The sequence below is a fragment of the Mustelus asterias genome, chromosome 9 (assembly GCF_964213995.1).
Source record: "Mustelus asterias chromosome 9, sMusAst1.hap1.1, whole genome shotgun sequence".
Classification (NCBI taxonomy): Eukaryota; Metazoa; Chordata; class Chondrichthyes; order Carcharhiniformes; family Triakidae; genus Mustelus; species Mustelus asterias.
This window is the reverse complement of record NC_135809.1, coordinates 138,741,169-138,754,830: the sequence shown is the minus strand read 5'-3', so window position 1 is coordinate 138,754,830 and position 13,662 is coordinate 138,741,169. Positions and strand designations below refer to the sequence as shown.

The 13,662-nt window shown below is 45.4% G+C and overlaps 1 protein-coding gene across 2 annotated transcripts in view; it reads left to right on the top strand.

The window, feature by feature from the left end:
• The window catches only part of iftap (intraflagellar transport associated protein), a 50,432-nt gene extending 37,123 nt beyond the window's left edge, over nucleotides 1–13,309 (top strand). For both annotated transcript variants that reach the window (XM_078221329.1, XM_078221330.1), the window contains exons 4-6: nucleotides 1,558–1,624; nucleotides 10,930–11,063; nucleotides 12,965–13,309. In XM_078221329.1, coding sequence (XP_078077455.1) covers nucleotides 1,558–1,624; nucleotides 10,930–11,063; nucleotides 12,965–13,162 — 399 coding nt within the window. In that variant the 3' untranslated portion in view covers nucleotides 13,163–13,309. The remainder of the gene's footprint in view (nucleotides 1–1,557; nucleotides 1,625–10,929; nucleotides 11,064–12,964) is intronic.
• The last annotated feature ends 353 nt before the right edge of the window (nucleotides 13,310–13,662 follow it).

Genomic DNA, 13,662 nt, shown 5'->3' with positions numbered 1-13,662 from the left:
AGACAGTAAGAAATTAGTTAGCATTTTCCTGTAGTGTATTGGACTGCTTCAAGATTATCAAATTCGTAATGATTTTAAATATAACATTGAGAAGATGGACAGAAAGTCATGATTCAGTCTGTATTATTTGTGTGAATTAAGCACTTTAAAAAAATTAGAAAACATCTTCTTCATAGAACAGAATTGTAGAATCTCTACTGTGCAAAAGAAGGCCATTCAGCTCATTCAGCCTGCACCGACAACAATCCCACCCAGGCCCTATATCCATAACACCATGTATTTACCCTGTTAATCCCCCCGACATTAAGGGGCAATTTATCATGGCCAATCCACCTAACCTGCACATCTTTGGAGTGTGGGAGGAAACTGGAGCACCCGGAGGAAACCCACACAGACACAGGGAGAATGTGCAAACTCCACACAGACAGTCACCCAAGGCTAGAATTGAACCCGGGTCCCTGGCGCCATGAGGCAGCAGTGCTAACCACTGTGCCACTGTGCTGCCCATGTTTCGACCTTGGGGTTGAGCCCAAGTGTGATCGATAATGTTCAGATCTGAACAAGTTTACTCCATGCTGCAATCCTGTCCACTACATCACCCAGCAACATGGCACAAGCATGTTAAACATTTATATATGACCATTATCAATTTGGAAGTTCTTTCTTCTTATTTCTGTTTAGTTAAGAGCTCTAATGGACGCAGCGGAGAATTAATTTTAAAACCCAACATGATGGATGGTCAGGAGTTAAATTGGTCAAAATGTGGAACTGACCTGAACTGCTAAGAACGCACCTGTTCCAGTCTAACCATGGCAACCATCTCAGTAACCCGCCCAGGAGAGACACAACAGTGTTTAAATTAGGCTCTGTTCCTCAGAGTTTAGGAACAATTTAAATTTAATGGTTGCAGTTTGGAAAACACTGAAGTCGACAGGAGGCAAAGTCACCAGGATCTCTGCTATTTCCCAGTGTTCTGGACACAGGTATACACCTCCATTTTCTCCCCATCTCCCACGGCCAGAGTTGGAGTGAATAATTCCATTTTGACATGAATTAATCCATTAGTGAAAAGAGTATTTGGAAATGACTTCTTTCTCCCTTTGCTTCAAGAAATATTGTATTGTTGCAATAGTTACTTCATCAGGAAATGTAACAATGCTTCCTTGTTTGACTTTCTTTCAATGTTTTAAACTTTCCACTGTTAGGTCTAGGGGGACATGGCGGCACAGTGATTAGCACTGCTGCCTCACAGCGCCAGGGACCTGGGTTCAATTCCTGGCTTGGGTCACTTTCTGTGTGAAGTTTGCTTATTCTCCCCATGTCTGCGTGGGTTTCCTCCGGGTGCTCCAGTTTCCTCCCACAGTCCAAAGATGTACAAGTTGGGTGGATTGGCCATGCTAAATTGCCGAAGATCTGTAGGTTAGATGGCCTCTTCTGATAGCCAGATAAATATCTACAGATAACAAATAGATTTCACAAGTTTACAGTTTAGTTTTGAAGATGTTAACGATTGAAGAATTTCTGTTCACTTTCTTCTTGTCTTTTAATTTATTTAAGGTAAACAATTACCTTGTCATTGAGGAAATGCACAGTGAGATAGTTACTGCTCACTTAAACAATGCTGGTAGGTATCAGTATTTTATGTCGCTGTTTTTGCTCTGTCATTATTATGTAAACTGAGCAAGTGAATTTCCCAAATTTTGTAGTCAGGACTTGTCCAGAAACATTTGATTTCAAAAATGAAGACTTCTCTGTCAGACAAACGCGTTGGCATTTACATTTTCCTTGATTCGCGGGGAAAGTGTTTAGCTTACATTTCCACTCTCCCATTAGCTGAAATAGTTTCCAGTCAACAGAGAAACCCTACAGTACAGAAAGAGGCCATTCGGCCCATCGAGTCTGCACCAACCACAATCCCACCCAGGCCCTACCCCCATATCCCTACATATTTACCCACTAATCCCTCTAACCTACGCATCTCAGGACACTAAGGGCAATTTTTAGCATGGCCAATCAACCTAACCCGCACATCTTTGGACTGTGGGAGGAAACCGGAGCACCCGTAGGAAACCCACATAGACACGAGGAGAATGTGCAAACTCCACACAGACAGTGACCCAAGCCGGGAATCGAACCCAGCTCCCTGGAGCTGAGAAGCAGCAGTGCTAACCACTGTGCTACCGTACCGTGGCAAACATGGAACTATTTGCCAAGAATAAATCCATTTGATTCTAAATCCAATCAAAAATAGATACTGTCTGGTACTTTAATCCTTGCATTTCAATATTATGAAGTATTCACTCATTAATGAGAATTTTAAATAAACTGAGGCACTCTGTTGACATGACTAGTTAAAATCATTGAATCATAGAATATTACAGCACATCATTGGCCCAATCAGCCTCTGCTTTTGAGAGAATTGTCCAATATATATCTCTCTGCTACTCTTTTCTGGAGCCCTGCCAATCTGTTCCCTTCAAGTGTTCAGCCAATACACTTTTGAATATTATTCTGAGCCTCATTTCACCCCCTTTCAGGCAGTGCATTCAGGTGACAGTAACATCCTGTGTGAAAAAATATTTGGCTGAATTCTATGGGGCATTGTAGTCTCTGCTAAAAGGTGTCTGGGAGGCCACCAGCTAAAGAGTGGCTTTCCCTGGCCGTTAACCCCTGGAGGTGGGGTTTCTGCCCCCCAGAGACGGGACGTCCCACCTGGATGAGCTGCTGGTCAGTCACAGCTCAACTGCTCCACTTGGAGTGGTGGCCACTGCTGGTACTGCACTCAAGGCTGGAGGAGGCAAACTGTGCGGAATCACGTCGTAGGTGTTGCAGATTTCATTGAATGCCAAGCTGGCAGGCCCAGGCCAGGGCGGAGGTGGGGGTCGAGGTTTGAGAGATCATGTGGGGAGGTAATTAGCACCTTAAGAGGGTGCTCTGATGAGTCAAGGACGGTTAAAGATGGACCTCAACCACCACCAGCAGACCTGCTGGATCAGGTGCTTGGCGTGGGCCTCTGTTGCCACCAATTAAATCCTGAGGGCAGTGGCAGGGTGAGGTGCTTAGGTAGGCATTAATTGTCCAATTCAGGGCTTCAGTTGGCCCACTAATGGGCAGGCCCCACAATGCCTCTGCAACCACTGGTAAATTACAGTAGGAGTAGAGGCAGGTCCCTCCTTGGATTATACATCTCCCCACCCTCCGACCTCCTTCAATTCCACCGATTCGGGAGTGTAAAGTCTAGCCTGTTTTGCAAGCAGCCTTTTTTTTACCTATCACCACAAGTCTGTCTCTTTGGTTATCGACTTCTGTGCCAGTGGAACCATAGAATCCCTTGAGTGCAGAAAGAGGCCATTTGGCCCATCGAGTCTGCACTAGCTCTCCAAATGAGCACAATTGGAAGGAAAAAAGTACCTGGATTTGCACCGTAAGTGCTGTGGGCTGGGTGCAGGAAGGTGGGATTAGAAACTGTACCTTGGTGTCTTTGAGTCGGCATGAACAAGATGGGCCAAATGGCCCTCTTTCTGTGCTGTATCATTTCTATGGTTCTAACAGTTGGGATTAGTTTAAAAATAATTGGTCACTAATCATTTTATGAACTGAAATGCAAGTTCTCCCTTTTAGTTGTATCATGTTCAGGTTCTCTGCTGCAATTATAAATATTCACACAGTTAATGCATTGATTTTAATTGTTTCTATGTTTACTGAGCTCCAGAAGGTTTTTGTTTTGTGAATTGGATTGCTGGGAGTATTTAGCGCCCTCTGTATCTGAATGTGAGTTATTAGTAATGAGACGAATGCTGATTCCAGCGACTGGTGCCCAGGGACTGTCCCTGCTGTTCCGCAGTTGCCTCTATCTGGGCTGTTCTGCTTCATTGCGGCTCATCAAAACACAGCTGGGCTTTAAGCCTGAAAACAGCAGCTATCACCAATGAGTACACTTATTGGCTAAGCAATTGTCCAATGTTGTATTTGGACATCCTGATAATGCTATTGTTTAATGTACTGATGCTGTATTTGCTCAAATAGAAACAGGAAACAGAAACAAAATTGCATTGGGTTTGTGCAGCATGTTCTGTGTATGGTGAGACATCTAGAGTTATACTGGTCAGTAACTGTACTCTGTTCATATTAAAGCAGAGGCTATGAAGTAATTTAGTGAGTGCAGTTGGATTTTAAAAAATTCTTAGGCCATGAGTATTGGTGACAAAGCGGTGTTTCTTATATACAAACATGGAGAAGGACTTTGCTGCCATTTCCCAATTGCCGAGAAGGACCTTAGAGTCATAGAGGTTTACAGCATGGAAACAGGCCCTTCGGCCCAACTTGTCCATGCCACCCAATTTTTACCATTAAGCGAGTCCCAATTGCCCGCGTTTGGCCCATATCCCTCTATACCCATCATACCCATGTAACTGTCTAAATGCTTTTTAAAAGACAAAATTGTACCCGCCTCTACTACTACCTCTGGCAGCTCGTTCCAGACACTCACCACCCTCTGTGCGAAAAAATTGCCCCCCTGGGCCCAATTGTATCTCTCCCCTCTCACTTTAAACCTGTGCCCTCTGGTTTTAGACTCCCATACCTTTGGGAAAAGATGTTGACTATCTAGCTGATCTGTGCCCCTCATTATTTTATAGACCTGTATAAGATCACCCCTCAGCCTTCTACGCTCCAGGGAAAAAAATAAAGAGAGTCAATCCAGCCTCTCTTTATAACTCAAACCATCAAGTCCCGGTAGCATCCCAGTATATCTTTTCTGCACTCTTTCTCATTTAATAATATCCTTTCTATAATAGCGTGACCAGAACTGTACACAGTATTCCAAGTGTGGCCTTACCAATGTCTTGTACAACTTCAACAAGACATTCCAACTCCTGTATTCAATGTTCTGACCAATGAAACCATGCTGAATGCCGCCTTCACCATCCTGTCCACCTGTGACTCCACTTTCAAGGAGCTATGAACCTGTACTCCTCGATCTCTTTGTTCTATAACTCTCCCCAACGCCCTACCATTAACTGAGTAAGTCCTGCCCTGGTTCAATCTACCAAAACGTATCACCTTGCATTTATCTAAATTAAACTCCATCTGCCATTCGTCAGTCCACTAGCCCAATTGATCAAGATCCCTTTGCAATTGGAGATAACTTTCTTCACTGTCCATATGCCACCAATCTTGGTGTCATCTGCAAACTTTCTAACCATGCCTCCTAAATTCTCGGGGTGAAGATTTCCTGACCTTCTTGAACTGCTGCAGTCAGTTGTACGAAGGTGTTCCCATAAGGTTGATTGGTGGGTTTTTCCAGGATTTTGACCTGATGAAGGAAAGATGATTTATATCCATATCAGGATGGTCTGATTTTAGAAACATAGAAACATAGAAAAACTACAGCACAAAACAGGCCCTTCGGCCCCACAAGTTGTGCCGAACATATCCCTACCTTCTTGGCCTACCTATAATCCTCCATCCTATTAAGTCCCATGTACTCATCCAAGAGTCTCTTAAAAAACCCTATTGAGTTTGCCTCCATCACCACTGACGGCAGCCGATTCCACTCGCCCACCACCCCCTGTGTGAAAAACTTCCCCCGAACATTTCCCCTGTGCCTACCCCCCAGCACCTTAAACCTGTGTCCTCTCGTAGCAGCCATTTCCACCCTGGGAAAAAGCCCCTGAGAGTCCACCCGATCTATGCCTGTCAACATCTTATATACCTCTATTAAGTCTCCTCTCATCCTACGTCTCTCCAAGGAGAAAAGACCGAGCTCCCTCAGCCTATCCTCATAAGGCATGCCACTCAATCCAGGCAACATCCTTGTAAATCTCCTCTGCACCCTTTCAATCTTTTCCACATCCTTCCTGTAATGAGGTGACCAGAACTGAGCACAGTACTCCAAGTGGGGTCTGACGAGGGTCTTATATAGCTGCATCATTATTCCCGGACTCCTAAACTCAATCCCTCAATTGATAAAGGCCAGCACACCATATGCCTTCTTAACCACCTCCTCCACCTGCGGGGCCGATTTTAGAGTCCTATGGACCCGGACCCCAAGGTCCTTCTGATCCTCTACAGTACTAAGAGTCTTTCCCTTTATATTGTACTCCTTCATCCCATTTGACCTGCCAAAATGGACCACTACGCATTTATCTGGGTTGAAGTCCATCTGCCACTTCTCCGCCCAGTCTTGCATCTTGGAAGGAAACTTAGAAGTGGTGGTCCTTGCAGTCTTTGACTTTTTGTTGGTGGATGTTGTGGATTTGAGAAGTGTTTCCAAAGAAGTCTGGGCGAGTTGTTGAAGAGCTTTCTGGAGATTCTACCTACTGCAGCTCAGATAAAGTTGTGATAGAAAAGGTGGTTGTTTATTCTAGTCCTCAAAGCGCTGGTCAACTGAACTGCGTTGACCTGGATCCTAATGAAATTCTTGACGGTAAAGTTCTATCACTTTCCAGATTTATACTGTACAGGCTGTCGAGAGGCTTTGAGGAGTCTGCTCGTGCTGGACAATTGTGAATCATCTCTAACAGTAGAGATTTTGTTTTGGGTTTTGGGCTGAATGAGTCTGGCCTACATTCTGAACAGCCGACTAGTGTCTGCTGTTAGATGTGATTTCACAATTAGGCAGCACCTGCTGAACACTCCTGAGAGTGCTAATAGCTCCACTAACAACCAATTCACATCACTTGAGTTTATAACATAACTCACTTCTGCTTGCGTTAAGTAATATACATTCATACACAGGAACCCATTCTCTGAAAACAGAAGGAATATGTCCAACCCTGTGCCTTTCTGAATTAGCTGAGAGCTTGGAGATCCCATGGTTCCCTCTTGTTCTTTGTATGGCAACACCTGCACCATCAGAGTTGACCTGTCAACCAGTCAGCACCCTTGTATTATTTTGGTGATTGTTTGAAATCTGGCGTTCTTGCATTTGTCCGAATGAGTGTCAGCAACATGTTTCTTTGTTCATCACGATCACAGCAGTGCAAGATAACTCAGACAGGAGCGGAATACCGATTCCAACATCCTACTCTTCATTTATATTTGAGCCCCTTTGTTACGAGGTAGGGAATATCACAAGCTCCAGAGGGTGATGACAGAAGACTGCTTTAGTGACCAGAAGCCAGTGTCCAGTGGTGTACCACTGGGATCTGTATTGAACCCTTATTATTTGTCATTTATATAAATGATATTGATGACTATGTGGGAGGATTAGTAAGTTTGTGGATGATACAAAGATTGGACAGGTGGTGAACAGTGAGGTGGAGTGCCTTGGGCTACAAGAAGATATGGATGGAATGGTCAAATGGGCAGATAAGCGGCAACGTGAAAAGTGTGAGGTGATATACTTTGGAAAGAGTAATTTGACAAGAAATTACTCGGTGAATGGTCGGACACGAGGAAGTTCTGTGGAACAAAGAGAACTCAGTGTGTTTGTCCACAGATCTTTGAAAGCGGAAGGACATGTTGGTAGGGTGGTGAAAACGGCAGATGGGACACTTGCCTTTATCAATTAGAACAAAGAACAAAGACAATTACAGCACAGGAACAGGCCCTTCGGCCCTCCAAGCCTGCACCGAACATGCTGCCCGACTTAACTAAAACCCTCTACGCTTCCGGGGACCATATCCCTCTATTCCCATCTCATTCATGTACTTGTCAAGACGCCCCTTAAAAGTCACTACCGTATCCACTTCCACTACCTCCCCCGGCAATGAGTTCCAGGCACCCACCACTCTCTGTGTAAAAGATCTGCCTCGTACGTCTCTTTTAAAACTTGCCCCTCGCACCTTAAACCGATGCCCCCTAGTAATTGACTCTGCCACCCTGGGAAAAAGCTTCTGACTATCCACTCTGTCCATGCCTCTCATAATCTTGTAGACTTCTTTCAGGTCTCCCCTCAACCTCCGTTGCTCCAGTGAGAACAAACCAAGTTTCTCCAACCTCTCCTCATAGCTAATGTCCATCATACCAGGCAACATCCTGGTTAATCTTTTCTGTATCCTCTCCAGTGGTCAGTGATTGGTGATAGTTAGAAGAGGTCACGAGACAGAGGAACTGTTCATGACAGGAGAAGGTGCCAGTCATGCCATGAGGGTAAGGCAGCAGAATGTGTTAATGGGAAAATAAAGGTCAGTGCCAAGTGAAAGCAAAACTAAAGAACAGGTGAGAGATGGCCCGGTGGGGGAGGGGGAGGAGGGTTTGCATTGTGACAAATGTATTTTGGATGTAAAATAAAGGATCAAGATAGAGGAGAAAGACCACAGTCTGAAGTTGCTGAACTCAATGTTGAGCCCTGAAATCTGTAATGTGCCTAATCAGAAGATGAGATGCTGCTCCTACAGCCTTACATTGGGCTTCACTGGAGCATCGCAGCAGGCCAAGAATGGACATGTGGGCATGAGAGCAAGATGATGAGTTAGAATGGCAGTGACAGGAAGGTTGGGACTGAGTGAAGGATATTCCACAAAGCGGTCACCCAGTCCAAACTAATGAGTTGGCCGTATGCACTTTCGGATATTCTGGGGTCATGAAAGGTACAATGTGCAAGTTTGCTCTTTTTATTCAGTATTGTTCTGTGGCTGGCTGCGAGGATGCCTGTCACCAGCTTACAGCATGATCACATCGAGAACTTGCTTTGTGGGAAATTGAGTGATGAGGCAGGAGTGTGGTTACTCCAGTGCACAGTGTGTGTTGGAGGTTAACAGCATGTTGTGACATGCACAGCATACCATCCTGAAACAGCTATCAACAAATTTCAATGACTGAATATAATAAAGAAGGACTGAAGGAATACGTGAAATAAAAAGATGTTGAGTAGTTCAAGAACTAAAGCTAAAATAGAAATGCTGGTTATGTCTGTGGCTGAAGGTATTGCATTAAATCCCCAGTCAGAAAAAAGTTAAAAAGAATTCTGATGAGGGTCATGCTAATTTCATAGAATCCCTACAGTGCCGAAGGAGGCCGTTCGGCCCATCGAGTCTGCACCGACAATCATCCCACCCCAGCCCTATACCCACAACCCCACACATTTACCCCACTAGTCCCTCGAACCGATACATCCTGGGACACTAAGGGGCAATTTAGCATGGCCAATCAACCTAACCTGCATATCTTTGGACTGTGGGAGGAAACTGGAGCACCCGGAGGAAACCCACGCAGACATGGGGAGAATGTGCAATAGGGTCACATTTATTGGGCCTGATTTTACCAAAACCTGGCACCTGTTTTTGGGCGCGAAGTCGCGGTAAAGTTGGGCATCGGGCCTATACCGCGATCTGCACCCGATTCCGAGCAGATCACGGCTTTACTGACACCCGATCCGGGCGCGGGCTGAATCGGGCAGCCCGACGATTTAAATGCATTAGCATGCATTTAAATCGACTTAATGAACCGCGCGCCCAACCTTACCGCCAAATCCCACTTTACCGTCTGCTGGCTCGATCCGGATCCACGCTTTTAACAACCTGGTAAATAAAAGTCTGAAGTCATCGCTGCAGCTTCCGAAGAGCGGGGTCAGAGCTTCCAACGGCTCTCTGACCCAGGTCATCCTCTGGTTGGGGGGGGTGGGAGGGGGGGGGAGGTGGGGGGTGGAACGAGAGGGGGGGTGGGACCCAGATCATCCTCTGGTGGGGGGCGGGGGGGGTCTGCTGCCAGTCTGCGGCCGATCAGTGGGGAGGGAGGGGGAGGGGAGTCTACTGCCACTCTGCGGGCGATCCCTCCTCCCCACCGGAGAAACGAATCCCTCCTGCCGGAGTGGACGTGCGGCCATGCCATCCCACAAAACCTTCAGGATGAAGCCATTCCTCGCTAAGATGAAGCAGAATCGGCCGATTCCACAGTGGATCCGCATGAAAAATGGGTACAAGATCAGTACAAGTCCAAGAGGAGACACTGGAGAAGGACCAAGCTGGGCCTGTAAAGGGATCCACCATCACTGGTACACTACCAGCCACAGATTACTCTACCCTGCAGGGGCAAGAGAGCGGGAGAGATGGCTGTGGCTGGTAGTGAACCAGTGATGGTGTATCCCTTTACAGGCCCAGCTTGGTCCTTCTCCAGTGTCTCCTCTTGGACTTGTACTGATCTTGTAGCCGGTTTTCATGCAGATCCACTGTGGAATCGGCTGGTTCTGCTTCATCTTCTTAGCGAGGAATCGCTTCATCCTGAAGGTTTTGTGGGATGGCATGGCCGCACGTCCACTCCGGCAGGAGGGATTCGTTTCTCCGGTGGGGAGGAGGGATCGCCCGCAGAGTGGCGGTGGAGCCCCCTGTCCCCTCCCTCCCCACCGATCGGCCGCAGACTGGCAGCGGACCCCCACCCCCGCCCCGATCAGAGGATGATCTGGGTCCCCCCCCCCACCCCCCCCCCCCCCCCCCCCCCCCCCCCAACCAGAGGATGACCGTCAGCTGCTCTCTCCGCTTTCTGCTTTTTTTTCTTTCGCGCCCGGGTGCGCTGCTTTGGATTTATTTTCGTAATGTGCATGCGCAGTTCAGTGCTCCGATTGGTCCGCCAGCGCTAAGCCCCGCCACAGCGCGGATCGGACTGGAGCCGGCAAAACGCACGTGGGCGCGCTGGGAAGAGGATTCCAGGCGCTGATCTATTTGACGCCCAGATTCGGCACTTAGGCTCAAAATGGTAAAATCAGGCTCATTATCTTGAGGAGCTGATGTTGGGCCTTTTCCTTAAACACCTGCTGTCCTTTCGAAGTGGCACTCCTACACTTTTTAAAAAAGCTAATCAATTATATCGATATTAATTGTTATTTATAAAAGAAAATAGTCTTCAAAATATGACCCCTTTAGTTGGTAATTTTTAAATTGCATTTGTTGAGGTGTTCTCATTTCGATGTTATTGATTTGCCTGGTCTTGGCCGTGATGTAATACTGATTGGCATTTGCAGCTTGTGTTATTCTCTGTCACTGGGTTTAGGGGGACAGGTCCTCCCAGGTGAAATAGAAGAGGAGAATGCTGCAGCTCATCATCATTATAAATGTAAACACACGGCACTGAGCTTCAGAGACACGCCGAAGGTTAAAGAGTTTAACAATAAAACACTTGATCAGGTACGTCAATTATTGAAGACCTTCTGAAAATATTTTAAAAGTTTTATATTGTTTCAGAGTGACGTGTTGTGGGCGGCACGATGGCTCAGTGGTTAGCACTGCTGCTTCACAGCACCAGGGACCTGGGTTCGATTCCCGGCTCGGGTCACTGTCTGTGTGGAGTTTGCACATTCTCCTCGTGTCTGCGTGAGTTTCCTCCGGGTGCTCCGGTTTCCTCCCACAGTCCAAAGATGTGCTGGTTTGGTGTATTGGCCATGCTAAATTTTTCCTCAGTGTACCTGAACAGGTGCTGGAGTGTGGCGACTAGGGGATTTTTGCAGTAACTTCATTGCAGTGTTAATGTAAGCCTACTTGTGACACTAGTAAAATAAACTTTAAACAGAGCAGCTTGTTGATTTGTTTTATTATTGTCACATGTATTGGGATACAGTGAAAAGTATTGTTTCTTGTGTGCTATACAGACCAAACATACCATTCATAGAGTACAGAGGGGAGAAGGAAAGGAGAGGCTGCAGAATATAGTGTTGAGTCACAGCTAGGGTGTAGAGAAACATCAGCTTAATGTAAGGAAGGTCCATTCAAAAGTCTGATGGCAGCAGGGAAGGAGCTATTTTTGAGTCGGTTGGTCCATAATCTCAGGCTTTTATATCTTTTCCCAACGGAAGAAGGTGGAAGAGAGAATGTCCAGGGTGTGTGGGGTCCTTGATTATGCTGGCTCCTTTGCCGAGGTAGCAGGAAGTCTAGACGGAGTCAATGGATGGGAGGCTGGTTTGAGTGATGGACTGGACTACATTCACAACCCTTTATAGTTTCTTGTGGTCTTGGTCAAAGCAGGAGTTGTACCAAGCTGTGACCTAATGCTTTATACTGTTACAGAGTAGCTTGTTGCTTTATACTGGAAGCACAGAAGTTAAGGAGTGTATGTTGAAAGAAAAAGGATATGAGGAGGCAAAAGTCAGTGATTGCCCCAAGGACTGGGATAAATTCAGAATAAGAAGTCTCACAACACCAGGTTAAAGTCCAACAGGTTTATTTAGTAGCAAATACCATAAGCTTTCGGAGCACTGCTCCTTCGTTAGATGGAGTGGATATCTGCTCTGATATATAAACCTGTTGGACTTTAACCTGGTGTTGTGAGACTTCTTACTGTGCCCACCCCAGTCCAACGCCGGCATCTCCACATCATCAATTCAGAATCCAGCAAAGGAAGGCTAAAAAGGTAATAAAAAGAGAGGAAATAAACTATGAGGATAAACCAGCGAAGAATATAAAAACTGACAATAAGAACTTCTTTAAATATATAAAAAGGAAGAGAGAGGTTAAAGTTATAAAATGAATCTGGAAAGATTATTATGGGGAACAAGGAAATGGCAGAGGAGTTAAACAGATTAATTCAATCATAATTATTTATTTTGTGGCCAAAAAATCCAAATTAAAAGAGATAATATTCAGTGCTTTTAATGACCTGGTTTGCTGTCTGTGGAAATGCTTCAATGTGATTGGCTGTTCACCTTGCTTGCTGAGTGCCTGGACTTGCTGCCAGATTTTAAACCAATCAGAAAAGTGAAATCCACACCTCACAGATCACTGCATCGCTGTGGGCTGCTTGCTTTGAACGCTGTTGCCTTATCGCTAATTGTGAAATCCGGCCCATTAACTTTAATCCTGGAAGGTTCTGGTGATCAGAGTAAACATGGGGGAGTGCAGAGGTTTCATACAGTTTGCAATTTTTGTCTTTTTCCCGTTAAAGCACACAGGGCAGAGCAGGTGTTGGCTCTCACATCATATTTTGATATCTTATCAAATTGCACAAAATCCTGTGCCATGTCGCATTCGGCGCAGACCGTGTCCCCATCACAAGTTGCCAGCAGTAAAATGTGCTTCTCCATATTTTTCACCAGGTGTTGACAGATGAAGTCCAGGCTTTCACATTGGATGAAGATTTTGACTATGACTGTGTCCATCTCATGCCCAAATACACAGAGGCTGAACTTAAAGCTATCTCTGCCTTGTCAAAACAGAAGGCAGCTCGCGGAGAGTTTAATGCAGAAAAGCTGGAGGATTTTGCTGTTCCCTGGTGCAGCCAATCAGACAGCTAAACCTGAAGCAGAGCTGGAAAGTGAGAGATTTCCATCCGCAGGGTGAACCATTGTGGGTTGGAACATGCTGTTCAGTATTAACAAACGCTGTGTTTTATTAATGGCATTGCCTCTTATTTTAGATCATTAAAGGACAGAAACATTTCTAATGAACATTGCTACATTTGTTATTGGTATTTGCAATAAGAGCAGACAGTTATCTGATTGCACAGTTATCAGTATTTACAACACTAACCTGCTCGTGGCTTTCTTTCCTTCTTCCCACTTTTACTGAAACTGATTTTGTCTTTATTAAAAAATAAGACAGGAATAAGTTGCAGGGAAGAGAAATAACAATAATTTCTCATTGTTCTTTTTGAGATATATACAAATTAAATGGAAATATTTATTTCAACTCTCAATGTAACCGATGATACACACTTAGATAGTCCACAGACAGGTATGCCTCTCGTCAATTACTGGGAAAAATCATTTATATCTGGGCTTGCTATTTCTCTTTG